The sequence below is a fragment of the Notamacropus eugenii genome, chromosome 4 (genome assembly GCF_028372415.1).
Source record: "Notamacropus eugenii isolate mMacEug1 chromosome 4, mMacEug1.pri_v2, whole genome shotgun sequence".
Classification (NCBI taxonomy): domain Eukaryota; kingdom Metazoa; phylum Chordata; class Mammalia; order Diprotodontia; family Macropodidae; genus Notamacropus; species Notamacropus eugenii.
The window spans coordinates 342,756,092-342,774,423 of record NC_092875.1 but is presented as its reverse complement, the minus strand read 5'-3'; the positions used below and the strand labels follow the sequence as shown (position 1 = coordinate 342,774,423).

The window sequence follows — 18,332 nt, the reverse complement described above, 5'->3', positions numbered from 1 at the left end:
CAGCTATGAGCTAGAGTTATCCCAAAGTGGAATGACTTCCCTCACAAGAGAGTGGGTTTCATCCCAGTGGGAGTCCTCCAGCATGATCAATTGCTTGCTATTTTGTAGAAGGGATTCAGGTATGAGCCATATTAAGTTGCTTCTGAAGTCTCTTCCAGCTCAGATATTACATGAAACTATTGAAATACTTCTAGAGGGAGATGCCTAGGATGGTAAAATATCTGGAAAACATGTCATATGAGGACTACTTGAAGAAAACGAGATAGAAGTTTTTATTTCTAGAGAAGGGAAGACTTTGGGAAGACAGGAAGCTCTCTCTGAATATTTGAAGAACTGTTTTTTGATGGAGATATTAAAATTGTCCTGTGTAAATCCATTCATTGTATGTAAGTCACCGTCCCTAGAACCAGGATCAATGGGCAGAAATGGGAGGCATACAGACCAGCTTGTTATGCAGATAGAGCTGCTAACAGAACAATCTTTTAGCAGCTTGGGCTTTTTTGTTTGTTTGTTTTTGTCCAGATCTGCTATTTCATTTTTATAGGGAGTTACTGGTGAAGAATTTCCTTTGCTGATACAGTCATGTGCTCTGCAATTTGCATGACTAGAAACTGATGTAGGGATGCAGAGAAGTTAAATGACTTGGTCAGGGTCACAAAGCAGTAGTTGTTGAAGGTGGGCCTTGAATTCAGGTCTTTCTGATAATGATTGAGGCCAGTTTTCTATCTATAGTACCCTACTGACTATCAGGCAACCAGACTGCCATCACTATAAGGTTACACTAAGTGAAAAGTAAGATTCCTTCCACTTTAGAATTTTTAAAATACATGTGCTTGTAATTTATACACTTGTGGAAAGTCTCCTAGAGATCATTTCCTAAGGCCATCTTAGAAATGGCATGCATTTAAAAGAACCTTCTCTTGTGTTTCTTAGTACTCTAGCATGTTAGCCTCTCCCATGGCCATGTAACAGTGGTTTTTTTTTTTTAGTTAAGAAAAGCTTTTAACCAAACTATAGATCAAATACTTGACAGAAAGATCCTGGTTTTAACTATAACGAAACTTTTCTTATACTCCCAAGAAAATAAATTTAAAGTGTTTTGAAAAGGACCTAAGAGAGAGAGAAAGGAAGAAGAAAAAAACTTGGCATCTTAGAAAAGACGGTATCTGGAAGAATGCCCAAGAATCCCATGGAGCAATCTGGCAAAAAGACTAGAAGACTTAGTAAAAAGTAGGTAAACAAAGGAGATCCCAACACATGAAGTAATTTTGAGATAGCAATCTCAATACAATTAATTAACAAGCATTTATTAGGCATCTTATATAAGTCAGGTTCTGTTCTAGGTACTGGAGATTTAAGTGTAAAGCAATCTTGAGGGACAGAGTTTAGAATAACATTGAGCATAGAATTTAGAGTCAAAGGACCTGGCTTTGAATCTTGGCTTTGATCCTTATTCTTCGTTTCATTCTAAGCAAATCATTTAATTTCTCAGCCTCAGTTTCCCTTACTTGTAAAATGAGGGAGTTGTGCTTTCTAATGTTCCTTCTAGCTCTAAATCCCTAGCTCTAAATCTAGCTCTAAAAACAAGGAATTGTCTACATGACCACTGACCCTAACCTGTTTCATAACACCCTTGAGACAGTGACAAAATGGTATCTTGACTCACCTCTAGTCTACATATTATCTTAAAAGAACAAGACAGAAAAGACGCATGACCATTTGGTTTCCATCCAAACTGAAATGGAAAGGACCTGAAAGTCAACGAAAAATTGGATGGTTTACCAGTAACTTGGGAAAATTAAAAATGTTAGTATTCTGCCCATAAGAACAAGTACCAAAGAGATATGAATGGAAAGAAACCTAAGATCTTTTACCCCAGGGAAATATATATGTCTGACTGTCATGCATGTATACATATGTGTATATATGTATATATAATGTATATAAACATGTCAGCCATGTATATTTTACATGGTTAAGAATCATTAATAATAATAATTTTGGTTTTTGGCCAAGGGGCACTAAGATTTGTTTTGAAAGTCATTGGACCCAAAACTGAGGTATTTAAGGGGTAGATCAAACTCCTCCAAATCTCTTTATTATACTGAGACCCCTTCCATCAAACACTGTCTAAAACAAGAGGGCCATCATTGAGGGTCTAGAATTTTGTTTTAATTATGCACATAAAGTCCATTTTAAAGAGATTGGCAGGGTATCAAATGGTTCAGGCACACAATGAGACTCCTTCCTATTTGGCTTCTCTAATATCTCTCTCTCATGCATGAGAAAAGTCCAGTTGTCTCAACGGAGAAATAATTACTGATTCAGCACCAGCTAGCTGCTTGGCACTGTGCTGGGGGCACTGTGAGGTACACAGAAGTATGAGGTATAGTTCCTTGTCTTAAGGGACTTACAGACTAATTAGGGAGGCAAAACTAACAGATGAAATGGGAAAGAAAGATGCATGCATTCACAGATTTATAAACAACATTCATATCTTTCTTTCTATATGTAAATGATTGTGCTTGTTAAGGTCTAAGTTCATAACCAAAAAGTAAAAAAATAAAATTTGAAATTATGTGGGAGTAAATCCATTAAAAATTCAGATAAAAAAGGCCATGAAAACAGTAGCCAAGGCAGGCTTCTTAGAAGAGATTAAGAACTAAGAATTTAGAAAAATAAAAGAGGAGGAAGTCAGAGAAGATAATTGAACAAATACCTGATGGCAGGAATGAGTGTGTCATGTCTGGCCTTCTCCTTCGTTCTTCTTTTAAAATGAAGCATATTTATTTGACCAAATTCTTCTTTTTAAAATTTAATAAATTTTATTTTTTGCCCAATTCCATGTTAAATTGTTTCATGTGTTAGTTTTGTCTCCCCAGCTAGTTTGTGCCAGAGAGTAGCAGGAAGTAAGGTTGTGACTAGGTTATGGAAAGCCTTGAAAGTTAGGCAACTGGTATGAATGGTAACTTCCTTTTCTATTGTGCCTGGTCCAAATGTATCCAGATATATGACTGTACTGTAGCATCTCTATATTTGAAGCAGGGAACTACATGGACTTTATTAGAAGACAAGATGAAAAGGTTGAAACAACCTAACTACTGATCATGATTTTGAATGAAATTTACATTTCATCATGCCTGGAAAGGAAGGAAAACTTCACAAACAAGCAAAAGGTTTTCCCAAACCATGCCGTCACAACTTAATCTGAAAGCAGAAAAACAAGCTGGCTCTGAGGTGAGGCCTGACCTGGGGATACTGTAGAGGTACATCAAGAGGCGGGTGAGCTCACTGCTTGAGGACTGCTCCTTTGACCAGAATGCACTTCTGGTGCACACCTGAACCACTGCCCTCCCATTACGGTCTCTGGTCCCTGCAAAAAACAAAGAGCCACTTTTGAGAAATCTGTGTTCCAGATGACAAGGAAATGGAGAGACACGGTGTTATTCTGGCCTGGATATTGTTCTTGGCTTTGAATGAGATGTGGTAAGCAACAACAGCAGGGAGTTAATCAGTCGGAATGTAAATACAAATGTTTGTAAAATAGTTTCGATAACATCTAATGTATTTGGCTTTAACTAAAGAGACTGGCATGCTTTAGAAAGTCCTTGTGTGGACAGGGATTTGGATGTAACTTACCAGGGATGGAAATGATTCCAGACTGAAGTAATTCTTGGTTGATTTCAAGTAACTGGTTAGGCAGCTTGTGATAAAAGTCTCCTGTGTTTGTAGAAGACGGTTCACTCTCACAGGGCAGGGATTCAGAGGATATGTTTGAAAACGTGTTGGACTCATGGCTTTGGAAGTTGCTATTCGCATCTCTTATGGTTGTACTCTGAAGAACATCTGGCCAAATGAGAGAGAGGTGGTTGAAGGGGAAGTTTCTTTTTTCTGGTTAAATATATTTACCAGAATGTACAAGTTCAAAAAAATGCCCAAGAAAACAGAGATTTACAGATGCTTCTCTGGCCAGCTTCTCACCATGCTGGTGAGAATTCATGCTACCTGTCCTGACCCTGACCCGACATGCTGTGCCATGCCACTGCAGCTACCTGCCCTGCTCCACTTCTCTTTCTGGGAACAGTCACCAAATCAATTCTACCCTCCCTGAAAAGAATGGCAGTCAATTTTCCTATGACTCAACTTACCATTTCATTTCCTAGACCAAAATGCCCTTTGCAACCACTCCATAAAATGTTTTGCCTTTCCTCATTAGAACATAAGCTCACTGAGGGCACAAATTACTATCTTGTTTTGTATAGATGTATCCTCAGTGCTTAGCATAGTTTATGGTACATAGTAAATGTTTAATTAATTTTTAAAAATTCATTATGAAGATCTGGCCCAAATCAGATTTGTTTGATTAGATGTTCCTAAAAAGGTGGACATAAATAAAGATTTTAAAGCATAGACTACTTTAAGTGTACCAGGAAACTCATTGCTTAAAAAAACCAAACCCTGCAGGAAAACATTTTGCAAAGTGAAGACTTTTTTTAATATGAATAATCACCCTCTAATCTATTTTCAGATTTTTATATAACTGACATTTATAAACATATAGCACTTGATAGTTTACAAAACATTATCACATTTGAGCTAGTGTTTTCTTAAATTAAAATTTTATTTAAATTCAATAAATTGTAAGTGTGGAACACTCTCCCAGATGCTGGCAGAGATACAATGACAAATTAAGTCCTTCCTCTCAAATTGCTTAGAATTTTGTAAAGGGGTTAAAATCTTTAAATAAACATATGGAATATGATGAACATAACAAGTGCATAACACATTCAACTACTAAACACAAGCATATTTCCACAACTTTTCCTAGAACACTTTGATCTCTCCCTTGCTCCTCTTCATTCTCTAATTAATATTATGTTTATCTATACATGTGCCAAATTTCCAAGTAGAATATAAACCTTGTTGGGGGCAAAGAAGATTTCATTTTTGACCTTTTATGCTTTGTAGGGTCTAAGTAAGATCTGATTGGGAAGATCATTGAATACCATATGGAAAAGAATACCAAGCTTTTGACTTGGTTAGGGAAGGATGGGTAGAATTTCAGCAGACAGAGAGATAAACATGGTAGAGATAGGGTGTTCCAGACATAGGTAAATTCATATGTGAAGCCTGAGAGCAGGGAAATAGGGCACATTTGAGATATAATGGATAGTAGAGTCTGAGAAGAGAAAAAGTGGGGTTGGAAGGAAGAATGTAAGATAATGCTGGTGCCAGATTGTAGATGGCCTTGAATTCCAGGATGAAGTGGATATTCTTCAATAAGCAGTTAAAAGGTTTTGAGTAGAGAAGGGACATTATCAGATCTGTGCAGAAAGATTATTCTGGTGATGTATAGCATTAACTGGAGGACGGAAGGAGGAGAATGGTGAACCTGAAACTAGAATTGGAAAAATCTAGGCAATAAAGGACTGTACTAGGGTGATGGCAGTAGGGAGAGAGAAGAGTAACATATCAATAAATATGTTAAATATAAATATATGTGTGTATATTTATACAGAATTAGAATAAATTACCTAGGAATGGAACTATGTCTAAACAATAACACAATATTCTATGTAATAGAGAAAGTTATATAAAGACTTTGTTATTATAGAATACAGACCTAGAGCTAGAAGTGATCTCGGAGGCTATCTCATCTACTAGCCCTTCCCTCCCTTCTTACAGATGTAGACAGTGAAACCCAGGGAGGGTAAAAGACTTGTCCAAAGTCATACTACTAATAAGCACTCAAAGGCTGTATTTGAACCTCAGTATCCCATCTGTAAAACAAGCTGAAGAAGGAAATGGCAAACTACTTCAGTATCTCAGCCAAGAAAACCCCAAATGGGGTTACAACTTGGAAAAACAACTGAACAACAACTTCTGATTCTAGAGTCAAAGTTCTTTCCCCACTCTACCACAAATCAACAAAATTTGCTAAGGGTCTACTTGATACACTTTTCCTTTATTTTTCCTTTTCTGAAGTGCCATGAGAGGAGAAAATAAGTTTATAAATTATTGGCTTAAATGAGTTACCCATGATCCAAGGAGAGGATCCATGGGTCCATGAAGAATGATGGAGGTTGTAGCAGTAGAGCAATGACATTGGAATGAAAGGACTGGTCAAAGGTAAACTCTGTTATTGACAACCTGCATGGTCTTAGACAAGTCCCTTCTCCTCTCCAGACCTCATTTTCCTCATCTGTATAATGAAGGAATTAGACTATATGATCTGTGAGCTCCCTCTACCTCATTGTTATATGCCTGTGAAACCTGCACAGTCTACCAGCATCATCCCAGGACACTGAGTTGCTTCCACTTCAATTGTCTTCTAAAGATTCTGAAGATCACCTGGCAGGATAAAGTACCAAATATTGAGGTCCTTACTCGAACTAAACTGCCAAGCATTCAAACTCTGCTTCAGGGAGAGCAACTCTGGAGAGCTAGTCATGGTGTTCAAATGCAAAATGTATGCTTGCCAAAAAGACTGTTTGATGGAGAACTCATTCAGGACAAGCAATCACATAGTGGTCAGAAAAAAAGTGATACAAGGACACTCTCAAGGTCTCTCTTAAGAACTTTGGAACTGATTGTGTGACATATGAGACACCGGCACAGTACCGCTCAGCCTGGTGTGCTAACATTAAAGAAGGTACTGTGCTCTATGAGCAAAGCAGAATTGAAACAGCTCAAAGGAAATATAAGATGTGCAAATCTTGAGAATCCACCCCAAACGTTCACATGGACCATTTGTGCCTGACCTGTGGTAGAGCATTTCAGGCTATTGGATCAGTCAGAGCGGGACACGTTGAAACTTGTCTCTAGCATAGCGGTCATTTTGGTCCTCTTCGAGAATGAAGGACAACAACCACCACCACCACTAGCTCTGCATTCTGTAGTTCTTGTGACTATAGCACTTTTCAACCACAGCCAACTCTAGTAGGGAACTGGTCTCCACCAGGGAGAGAAGATCAAAGGTAACCACCCCAACATGTGATAACTCAACAGCCTCCCCTCCTCAGTGTCCTTGAAAGGAAGTACTATATGGTAGCAGTGAGCTTCATTTAGTGGCTGTAAGTTGGATTTTCTGCTTTTGTTAAAAGTTATCCTTGGCCCCCGAGTTATTTCAGAACCAGCTTGTGGGTCACATTGCTCACATACTTTCTCATTCGTAAAGAAATTAAAGTAGAGAGAAAATAGTTAATCTTCATTCAGGTCTTTCCCCATCTAACTCCTAACTTTCTGCGTGATCATTTTTTGTTTCAGTCCTTCAGAAAGCACACATTGGCAGGGGAAAAGGCAGAGAAAGATGAGCTTCAGTGTAGGGGCTAAAGCTTGTTAATGGACATTGTTCTGTATACCTAACACATCAGACTTTTTAGAAATAGGAGACTGACTTAGCAAAAGGTCTCCAACCCAGGCGGTGAGAAAGTTCATGAAAACTTAATTTAGTCTTTACAACACTCCCAAGAACAATGTTATTCTTTACTTATATGTGCGGTTAATGTTATGTAGACTACAAGATACCAGAAAATGGCATTCTGACTTCAGTGATTCATGCATACATCAGCATTATCCTGCCTGAGGTAACTGAGGTCTTTGGGCCAGAGATAAGTAAATAACAGATGCCCAGGATGAATCAGTAAGATAAGGTGTTGTTGTTCCATCCTTTCAGTCCTGTCTGACTCTTCATGATTCCATTTGGGATTTTCTGGCAAAGATACTGGAGTGGTTTGGCATTTCCTTCTTCAGCCTCTTTTATAGATGATGAAACTGAGGCAAACAGAGTTAAGTGACTTGTCCAGGGTCACATACCTAGTAAGTGTCTGAGGCTGGAGTTGAATTCAGATCTTCCTGACTCCAGGTCTGGCACTCTATCTACTGTGCCATCTCTAAATTAATAGGGAAGGGGAAACCCATAAAAGTTAACTGTTTTCTTTTGGAATATAGTACATGGATTGGTGTATGCCCTAATGAAGTCAATGACAGAAAGAGAGATCCTACATATATATTAATATATCCATAACAGACCTTTCTGGTTGTATCAAAAAACTGGAAACAGGGTGAGTATCAGTTGGACAATGGCTGAATAAATTGTGGTATATGAATTAATGGTATGTTACTTTGCCAAAAGAAATTATGAATGTAAAGAATTACGGGAAATGTGACAGAAGGGTAGTGTGATGCAATGGAAAGAATAATGAATCTCTGTAATCAGAAGATCTGAGTTTAAATCCACTTACTACCAAAATGATCCTGGGCCAGTCATTTAACTTCTCTGGGTTTCACTTTCTTCAACTGTAAAAGAATGGCCTTGGAATGGATCAGATATGGTGATACAATCAAATATGTGTGTATATATCTATCTAAATCTATAGGTAACTATATAGAGAGACATATATCTATATCTATATACTTGCTTTATACCTATGATTTCATCAGTGTTGGGGTAATCCTGAGGTGGAAACTCCTTCCAGTGATACAGATAGCATTCAACACTTACTGTCATAGAAAGAGGCCTGGGGTACAGAGAAGTTATGTATGTGACTTGCCCAAGGTCATGCGATTAGTGTGACTTCAAGGTGAGCCTTCTAACCACTCAGGAATTTTTAGAAAAATATAATATTCCTACTATGCTTTACTTAGTCATTTTCTGACCACGGGAACTATAACAAACCTATTTTTATATAATAATGACAGTCACTGTTGCATAGTAGACAGAGAGAACTGGCCTTGGAGTCAAGCGGTCTTAGATGGGGTCAAGTCTCACCTGTGATACAAACTGGCTGTGTGACCAAGAATACAAATGAGGTTGTTAGGATGAAAGCTAGAGCACTGAAACAGATTTAGACTGGCGTAAAAGTGACACATAATAAACTTTTTTTGTTTTATTTGTTGTTTCTTAATTCTGAGGATTAAAGATTTAGAGTGGGAAAGAACCTCATAAGAATAGTTTTGGAGGCAGAGATCTAGATTTAAATCCCACCTCTGACTTTTAGTAACTGTGTGACCTTAGGCAAGTCACATAAACCTCCCTGTCTTCCATTTCCTCATTTGTAGTCTGTCAATAAATATTTATTAAGCACCTACCATGTGCCAGGCACTGTGCTGGGATATGAAAAGTGGCAAAAGATAGTCCCTGCCCTCAAGGAGCTCACAATTTAACAAGCACATAAATATGTAGAAACAAGTTCTATACCAGAAAAAATAGTATGTAAGTAAGAGAGAGAAGGTAGTATAATTAAGAGGCTTCCTGTAGAAGGTGAGATTTTAATTGGGAATTAAAGGAACCCAGGGAAGCCAGTAGGCAGAGATGAGGAAGAAGAGTTTTCCAGGCATGGGGAGAAGCCAGAGAAAAAGCCAGGAGTCAAGAGATAGAGTATTGTATCCATGAGACAGTCAGTATCACCTGAAGAATTTGTGGCAGGATATAAAGTATAAGAAGTAGAAGGGGCTAGAATACTAAGACCTTTGAATATTAAACTGAGCATATTGTGTTTTATCCTAGGGGCAACAGGGAGCCCCTGAAGTTTACTGAGTAGGGGAAATGACATGGCTGGACCTGTACTTTCACAACAATCACTTTGGTGGTTGAATGGAGGATGTATGAGAGTGGGGAGAGACTGGAGGCAGGCAGACTCACAAACAGGCTATTGCAGTAATCTAGGCATGAGGTGATAAGGTCCTGCACTACAGTAGTGGGAACAGTAGAGGAGAGATGGGGTATATTTGACAGATATTTCAAAAGTGAAATCAACAGGCCTTGGCAAAAGCTTGTATGTGGAGGGCAAGAGATAGTGAGGAATCAAGGATGACTCCCTAGGGTGGGAAGGGGAGCCTGAATGACTAGGAGGATGGTATTGCCTTCTGAAGTAATGGGGAAGATGGTAGGGGACGGTGATCAGGAGGAAAGAAAATGAAGTTGATTTTGGATATGCTGAGTTTAAGATGTCTACTGGACATTTACCTTGAAAGGTCTGAAAGGCAGCTGAAGATGGGAGAATAGAGGTCAGGAGAGAGGTTAGGGAAGGATAGGTAGATCTGACAATCATCAGAACAGACATGGAAATTAAATCCATGGGACACGATGAGATCACCTCTGAAGTAGTATAGAGGGAGAAGAGAAGAGGGCCCAGGACAGAACCCTGAGGGACACCTGTGGTTAGAGGGCACAATCTGGGTGAGGATCCAGCAAAGGGAACCAAGAAGGAGCAGTCAGAAAGGGAGGAAGAGAACCAGGAGAGAGTGGTGTCCTGAAAACCTAGAGAGAAGAGAAGTTCAAGGATGAGAGGGTGACCAATAGTGCCAAAGGCTGCAGAGAGGTCAAGGAGAAGGCAGATTGAGAATAGGTCATCCATAAAATGAGGGTTTGTCCTATGTGGACTCTGAGGTCCTCCAGAGATATGGCCATATGATCCAGTCCTCTACTATCCACTATGAAGGACTTCTAAAATGGGAAAAAATCTGCCTTATAATATCAAAACTCCAGTTTTTGCATGATTCACATTATAGCTGATGACTGAAACAGAATTACTTTGAGGATTTAAACTCAAGGGTTTAACAGAACCATCTCCTTTACAGTGGAACAGACATAATTCATTCAACATTCCAATAGTCTTTAAGTGCCTACTATGAGTCAGGAGCTATGGGATACAAAGTAAAAGAAAAAAAAAATGAAGCTGTCCCTCCTCTTCAGGAATTTACATTTAAATGGGGGAGGGGAATAATAGATACATAAAAATCCAAATATAAATTATACACAAAGTAATTTTAAGGAAGAGGGCACTCGCAACGGCGAAACCTTGTTGGAGATGGCACTTGAACTTAACTTTGAAGGAGGCTAGGGAATCTATGGAGTGGAGGCAAGGATCGAGTACATTCCAGGAATAGGAGATGCTCTGTGCAAAGCCAAGGAGATGGGAGATGAGAGTTGGAAGGTGGAATGTCATGTAAGGAAATAACAAATGGGTTACTCTGGTTAGCCTTATAAGAGTATATCTGGAGAGAAAAGAGAGACTGGAGCTACTCTGTCAAGAGCTTTTAAAGCCAAATAAAGGAGGAAGTTCCTAAGCAAGGTAGTGACATATATTCAGACTTGGGCTGTGGGAATATCAATCTGGCAATTGTGTGTAGGATGGAATGGAGATGAGTCTAAGATGCTGGATGCAAAGGGTCCAAGCTGAGGGACATTGTAATATTGTAGATGAGAAGTGATAAGGGCCTGAACCAAGGGCCATCTAAGGAGATGGATACAGGAAATATTGTGGAGGTAGACTTGATAAAGTTTGGCAGCTACCTGAATGAGAGGGGAAATTTACCCACCTACTAAAACTCATTCCTCTGGTAATGGCCAGTGGCATCCATTTTATGTTGAACTAAAGATCAAGTATAGAATGAAAACATTTGACTTCAATGTTTCAAGGTTTCATGGTTTCACCAGAGACAGGGATACCACTCTGGCAGATGTGTGAAAGTTGACTGGAAAAAGGAGAGAGATGAGGGATAGAGACCAGTTAGGAGGTTTGTTCATCAAAGTGAGAGGTGGTGAGGGAGTTGATCAAGGTGGTAGATAGCCAGATGAGAGGAGAGAAGATGCCAGATATGTTGTGGAGGTAGGCTTGATAAGGTTTAGCAAACCACTCACTATGGAAGTGGGGAGAGTGAGAGCTGAAGATGACTCCAACACTGCCAACTGGGGTTGGGGGATGGTGGTTCCATAGACAGCAATAGGGAACTGCAGAAGGGGGAAGTTGAGTGGATGTATGTATGTGTGAGAAATGAGTTTTGTTGGGACACATTGACTTTAGGATGCGCTGTTCTTTTTTGCTGATATGGGTTTCCTAGACCTGGGACTTGGCTCTACTTCCTGGGCTTTGGTACCCTTCCCTTTGTTAATTGATTTTCTGGCCCTGAAACCATGACTTTTACACTTATACTATCTGCCAAATTCTTTTGGCTAGATGCTAGACCAATGCTCTGTCTTTTCTGCTTTGCTCAGGCTTGCTTCCTCCCAGACCTTGACCATGATGCTATAAATGGGACAAGGGGTGGATGTTTGGCTGGCATCTAGGAATGTGAGTTACAATCCAGTTTTATATCACTGAGCCTTACCAGTGCCCCATGACTGGTACCCATGGGTACTTAGGTAAAGCTTTCCATCTCTATGGTCCTTTACCATGAAGAAATCCACAACTGTGGCTCTGAGAGATAGTGCCAGAGGCTGGAGCCATCAATTAATGCCTTATTTACACTAATAAAAAAAGAGACTCCCTGGGATAGTCTCATGACATCTTGTTTTCATGAAAGTGCCAAGAGGATAGCAAACACACAGCATTCTTCATACCACACAAAAACAAAGCAACACATTATTGGTTTAAGGATCAAAAGAGCTCAAAGTTGTCTCTGAGTCAGACCACAAATGAACACTGACTCAACTTGATCTGAAAACAAAGCTTTTCAACCCAGGGAAGCAGCTGTGAGGCCCTCCCTGTTTGCCTGAGAAGCACTCCTGAGAACCACAGACTGTTTTCAGTCTGGAGTTTTCTGACCTTGTCTCTTGCCTTGCAGTAGGATTCCAGGAGAAATAGTTGAGATTTTGTGTTTGTGTGGGCTTCTCGAGAGTCCATGCCCAGAGCAGGAGAGTGCAGCTATTCCTTAGGCTTCAGTTTAGACTCTTTAACATAATTAAAAATAAGTGGGACAAAATGACAAAAAAACCACTCCCCTATGGCCATGAGCCTCTCAGCTATAAGCAGTTTTGTTTGACTGGATCAGCTGCTCTGACCATCTGGGTTTTTGTCTCTCTCTAGATTCCTGTGCACACCTGCTCTTATTGCAAACCCACCCATGCCTAGCAGGGAATATAAGTACAAGACAGAGGACAGCTAGCTTCTGCCCTTGGATCACTTATAACATCATTGAGGATTTCTTTGTTTATGCGAGATATCTGCTTCTCTACTGCTTTCTGCCTGTCCTGAATCTGCCTGCTACCTAGATCAGACTTGGGTTCCCTGTTTGCTTACTAGTTTGGTTTGGAGCTCATGACATTGCCCTTGGTCTGGTTTCTCAGACTTCTTGCTTTCTCTTCCCTTCCTGCTGCTAGTATCCTTGGGCCATTGGACACATCCTTGGTACTCTCAGGACCATGTACTTCTCTGTTGCTTACTAATCTCCTGGCTTTGTCTTTGTAGGTACAAATCTAGATTCCAAATCTTGACCTGTCCTTCTTGGCAAACAGTCATGACCTGGTGTTGACAGCCTGAACAGATACACCTTTTCACACGTATTCAAATTGACTTGGGAGTATAAATTTCATTTAGTTGTTTATTTTCCTCATTGGAATGGTGAATTTACTGAGCTTATTGGGTAAGCAATTCATCACAAGTGAGGTGACTGGTGTGAAAAGAAAAGGATGAGGTATGAATCTTAACAGTGTACTTTAGTACTCACACACATATAGAAAGGGTTTGTTTTTTTTAATGATCATTCTGCAACTAAAAAAAAAAATCCAAAATTTCAACAGTAGTCAATTATAAGCTTGAAAGCACTTTAGATTTCCTCTAATATTTTCAGGTGTACCTGGGTCTGTTTAATGTCCATTAATGCATTATAGGGCTTCAAATCAGTTTTCACTTCAAATTATGTTAACATTTTATTTAAGAGGAAATTTAATCAGATACACATCATTTGCATCATGCTTACATGCTAAATAAGATTCCTTTGCAATTACTTTTAAAGCCACCTTGAGCATACAAGGAAATCTCATTTCTGTCTAGGCACTCCTCATTTTTGACTAACAATGGTGTTATTGCCCAGTTTGATCAACAATATCTTTCATTTAGGTAGTGTTTTTTAAACTATTTTCATATGCATTATCACATTTGTCAAATAAATGGTTGCCAAACTTCCAGGCTACACAAAACTGGAAGGGATAGCTGATATGTTAGATAACAGAGTTAGAATCCTCGAAAGATCTTAATAGGCTAGAGCTATAGGCATAATGAAATAAAAGAAAATTTAATGGGGATAAATATAAAATTCAGCAGGTAGATTCAAAGGAGAGCAAATGTTTTGAAATATAGTTATCAAAATATTTTTAAAAAAATCAAATTCATGCACCACAGGTTAAGGATCTCTAATTAGGGATTAGGTCAAAAGACCAGTAGGGCCCTTTTCTAACTCAGATTCAAAAACCCTGTGCAGTGAGGATGGCATTGTCTCTATTTTATAGATAAGGAAATAGAGAATAAGAGATCTCTTAAGGAGGCAGAAATTAAGTGTTTTGCCACAGTCACATTGTTTACTATTAAATATCAGTTCCTATGCACCAAATTACTTCTGAATAACTTAATAAAATCCAATGTTAAAAATGATGATTTGCCACTATTGAGGACATTCAAAAGAATATGCCACAGGTTGTGGAGGTTGTTTTAAATAAAACATTTTCAGAATATGTTTTGATCAATTTCTATATTGTTGGATCAAGTGTGATGTTTTTCAAGGTGACTCCTTTGAAGGTGACAACATTCATTTCACTGAATAAGTTCTGGTATGTTTGCTAAAGAATGAGCCTCCCTCTTCACTTTATAATGACACCAGGGAGCATAGGATCATAGACTGAGAGCTAAGAAGCCAGGGGCATCAGAGGCCCTTTAGACAGGCCTGCTCCTTCATTTTAAAGCCAAGGAAATTGAGGCCGAGGAAAGTGAAATGGTTTCCTGAAGGTCACTCAAGAACCAAGAATCAGGGATAGGATTCGAAATCGGGTCTTTTATAAAGAACATGATTTTTAAAACAAATCTTTTTAGGTTTAACAACCCAAAAGCTCCTTCATTTGGTCGGTCAACAAGCATTTCTTAAGTATTTACTAGGGTTCAGGCACTGTGCTAATGGATATATGTTTTCACAGCAATGAAAAAATGATGGGAATTACAGAGATAGACAGTGGCAGATTGGCACGAGGCTTCTTTTCTTAAGAAAGTACTGATGTGAGCTTTGGAAATGACATCATCTAAACCAAGCAACCAGAGGCAGAGTTCAATTATGCCTTGCCTGTAGAAGTCACCTGATCCTTGTTTTTTGAATGAATGAATTGGATCTGAGCATGCCTAGTAGCATTGCTGAAATCAGGGGCCAAACAACATTCTTGACCTGGTCCTCCAGAACCACACCTCTGAGATAATGTCCGACCATAAAATTCCATTGGATAACAACCTGACCACCTAAGCATAATATGGCTTGCATATGAGGACCTGAGTTTTTCAGAGTCACATTTTTATTCAAACATTTTCTATTGCCTTGATGCTACAAGGAAATGCAGCCTCAGGGATCACTGTTGCTGGCCTTCTATCCAACTGTATGCTTGCAAATGGAAAGTGATGAGGAAAGGGACATCTTCTAATTCAGCATCCAAAGAGCACAATATTTTGTATTTCAGATTAGAAATGGAGGAAAGGGGAACAAAAGTCTCTCACTTATCTGTAGTCTACAAAAAATACATTGAGGATTCATAATTATATCAATATTGGTATGCTTTTTACTTGTTTGCACACTACAATGATCAACTTCCTGCTAAAACACACACACACACACACACACACACACACACACACGCCATTCTTGGGCCTATATTCTAGCTTGGAGGGCTTGGAAAGTAAGAGCCCTCTGCTGGCACAGTCTTGGAGAGCCAGGATTACTTCCATGCCATACTAAGGCATCAGAGGAGAATTTTGATAGAGGAAATGATAATAGCAGTTTACATTTGTACAGTGCTTTATAGTTTACATGTGAACTGGAGGCAATGGGGTGGCTCAGTGGATAGAGTGCTTGGCCTGGACTCAGGAAGACTTCCTTTACCAATGTAGACCGTTACCTTCTTAGCAACTTAAAGTCTTTCAACACTGCCTGGAGGCAATGAGAAGTCAAGCGTCTTGACCAAAATTACATCTTTAGTTACAGATGAGAATTGCACCCAAGTCTTTCTAACTGGAAGACCTGCTCACTATGTATTATACATACATCCATAGACACCTATACATACATATACATAATACATATGTATGTATGTCTGTATACATAGAATATACATATTGCCATAGTTTAGTGCTTTAAATTCATTTTTCATTTGGTTTACCCAGTGAAGTAGATATTACAAATATTGTCTTTGTCCCTTTTTACAGATGAGGAAACTGAGATTCAGAGGAGGCATGGTACTGGTTCAAATTTGGATAAGGAGTCAGTGACAAAGGCAGGAATCAAACCAGTTTTTGTAAGATCAGTGCTCTTTCTGTGTGACATCATTCTGTATTTCTTCTACAGGATAAATGGGATACATATAATACCTAGGGTAAAATATTCTAAATTAAAAGTGTGGACTAGTTGAAGAGATAGCATAGACCTTGGAATAAGGAGAGCTGGCTCCTAATCCAAACTTGACTACTATTAACTATGTGGTCTTGAGCAAACCGCTTAACTTCTAAAGAAATTGGTCTAGCAATATACACATGAAAAACCAAACGAATGCAGGAAGCCTGTTGCTAAGATTTTGACCTGAAGTTGGATAGGCAGCCATTGAGTTACCCAATGAGTTCCATTTATCTTCAACAATGGAAAGGACAATGAACTAGACCCACACCTGAATAAGAAAATCAGAATTTCTGAAAGGGGGGGAGGGTGGAGCCAAGATGAAAGAGAGAGGCCAGTAAGTTGCCTGAGATCTTCCTAATTTCCCTCAGAACAACGTCAGGTCAAGCCTCAAGACCCCACACTCTTCCTAACTCCAGGCCTATATCCACTGAGCTACCTAGCTGCCCCCTTAGAACACTGCCTGGGAGTAATGAGAAGGTAAGTGTCTTGGGATGCTAAAAGTGAGACTTGAATCCAGGACTTTCTAATTTCAAGACCTGCTCATTATTCACTACTACTATCAGTGCCCCAGTGATGCCAAATGAACCACGAAATATTAACAAGGGCTAACATTGTAAACGACCCAAAAGATAATGGAGATCTGTATGGTGGGTACAAGTAGGTTGTAGAAGATTACCCAAGATGATCTGCAAACAAGAAGGGACATAAAAGGCATCATGAAGGAAATGCATAAGCATAAAAGAGGTGGGTGGCCCAAGGGCTCCCCTAGTAAATGAAAAGCTCAAGGGTCAAAAGAAAGACTTTCAGGGCACTGGGAAGTTCCACTATGGAAGATACAAAGGAAGACATAGGAAATAACTAAACAAGAAAAGAAATTATGGATGAGTTCTGATCTGCATCAGTAGAGGAAGTGTTCTCATTGATGAAATCATGGATATATGAAAGTAAGTTGAAAAAATAGCAGAGCCATGCCTGTCTAAGCAGTCCTATTTGGCTCAACCTGAATGGAAAAATAACTAAAAGGTTGTCTACCTCATTCATTTTAGAGGCACCAGAATATCTCAGCTGTTTATTTTCTCTTTTTTAGTGGAAGAATAAAAGCAGCCATGAAGACATCAAACATCGTGGCACCACCAAGGGCTGATACTGAACATCAAGGTACCAGAAGAAGGCTGAAGCCATTCCCAAGAGAGTTGTGTTGTTTGACTGAAAGACCTGGAGACTCGAGTCCATCAGACCTAGATTCTAGTATTAACTGTCATTAACTAGCTCTATGATTCTGGGCAAGCCACATTATCTCCATGGACTTCAGGGTTTACTAAGGTGCAAAATAAGAGGTATGGATTAAATGAGATCAGATATCCTTCCCAGTTCTTATACTCTATAGATCTGCAAATAAACTTCTTGAAGATGAACAGCAGCCTGAGGTAAAAGGGTAAAAGTAAACCCTTAAATGATGGATTTATTGGCATAATCAACCACTTAGCTCAACCCTTACACACGCAAAGCAAGTAAGTCAAATCAACAATTTCATTTCTCAAAAGTTACTTCTTAACAGGTTGTAACAGGCTTGTACATGTAGTCCTTATTTATAGTGGTTATCCTTTTCTACCACTGACTTAATGATAATGGCGCAGGAGAATATTGCTAGTGTGGCAGATATTAAAATCATGCAGAATGGCAAATTCCCTCTTCAGAACCCTTCTGTGATTAGTTTCTGTTTAGAAGGAGTTAAATTACCTTGATATGTCCATGGGGGAATGATTAGGATTCTTTTTTTTTAGTATATTGCAGGGATTTTTAACATGGAGTCTATGAACTGAAAAAAATATTTTTGATAAATGTATTTAGATATAAATGCAATCCTATGCACTTCATTTTATACATTAAAAAAGACTATTCTGAGAAGGGGTCCTTAGATTTCCTCAAATTGCCAAAGGGATCCAAGACATAAAAAAGGGTAAGAA

The 18,332-nt window shown here is 39.0% G+C and overlaps 1 protein-coding gene across 5 annotated transcripts in view; it reads right to left on the bottom strand.

Moving 5' to 3' along the window:
- Positions 1-18,332, bottom strand: part of PLEKHG4B (pleckstrin homology and RhoGEF domain containing G4B) — a 323,118-nt gene that overhangs the window by 75,665 nt on the left and 229,121 nt on the right. For all 5 annotated transcript variants that reach the window (XM_072605293.1, XM_072605290.1, XM_072605292.1 and 2 more), the window contains 2 exons: positions 3,640-3,846; positions 3,250-3,373 (listed from right to left, as the gene is read on the bottom strand). In XM_072605293.1, the coding sequence (XP_072461394.1) occupies positions 3,250-3,373; positions 3,640-3,846 (331 nt within the window). The remainder of the gene's footprint in view (positions 1-3,249; positions 3,374-3,639; positions 3,847-18,332) is intronic.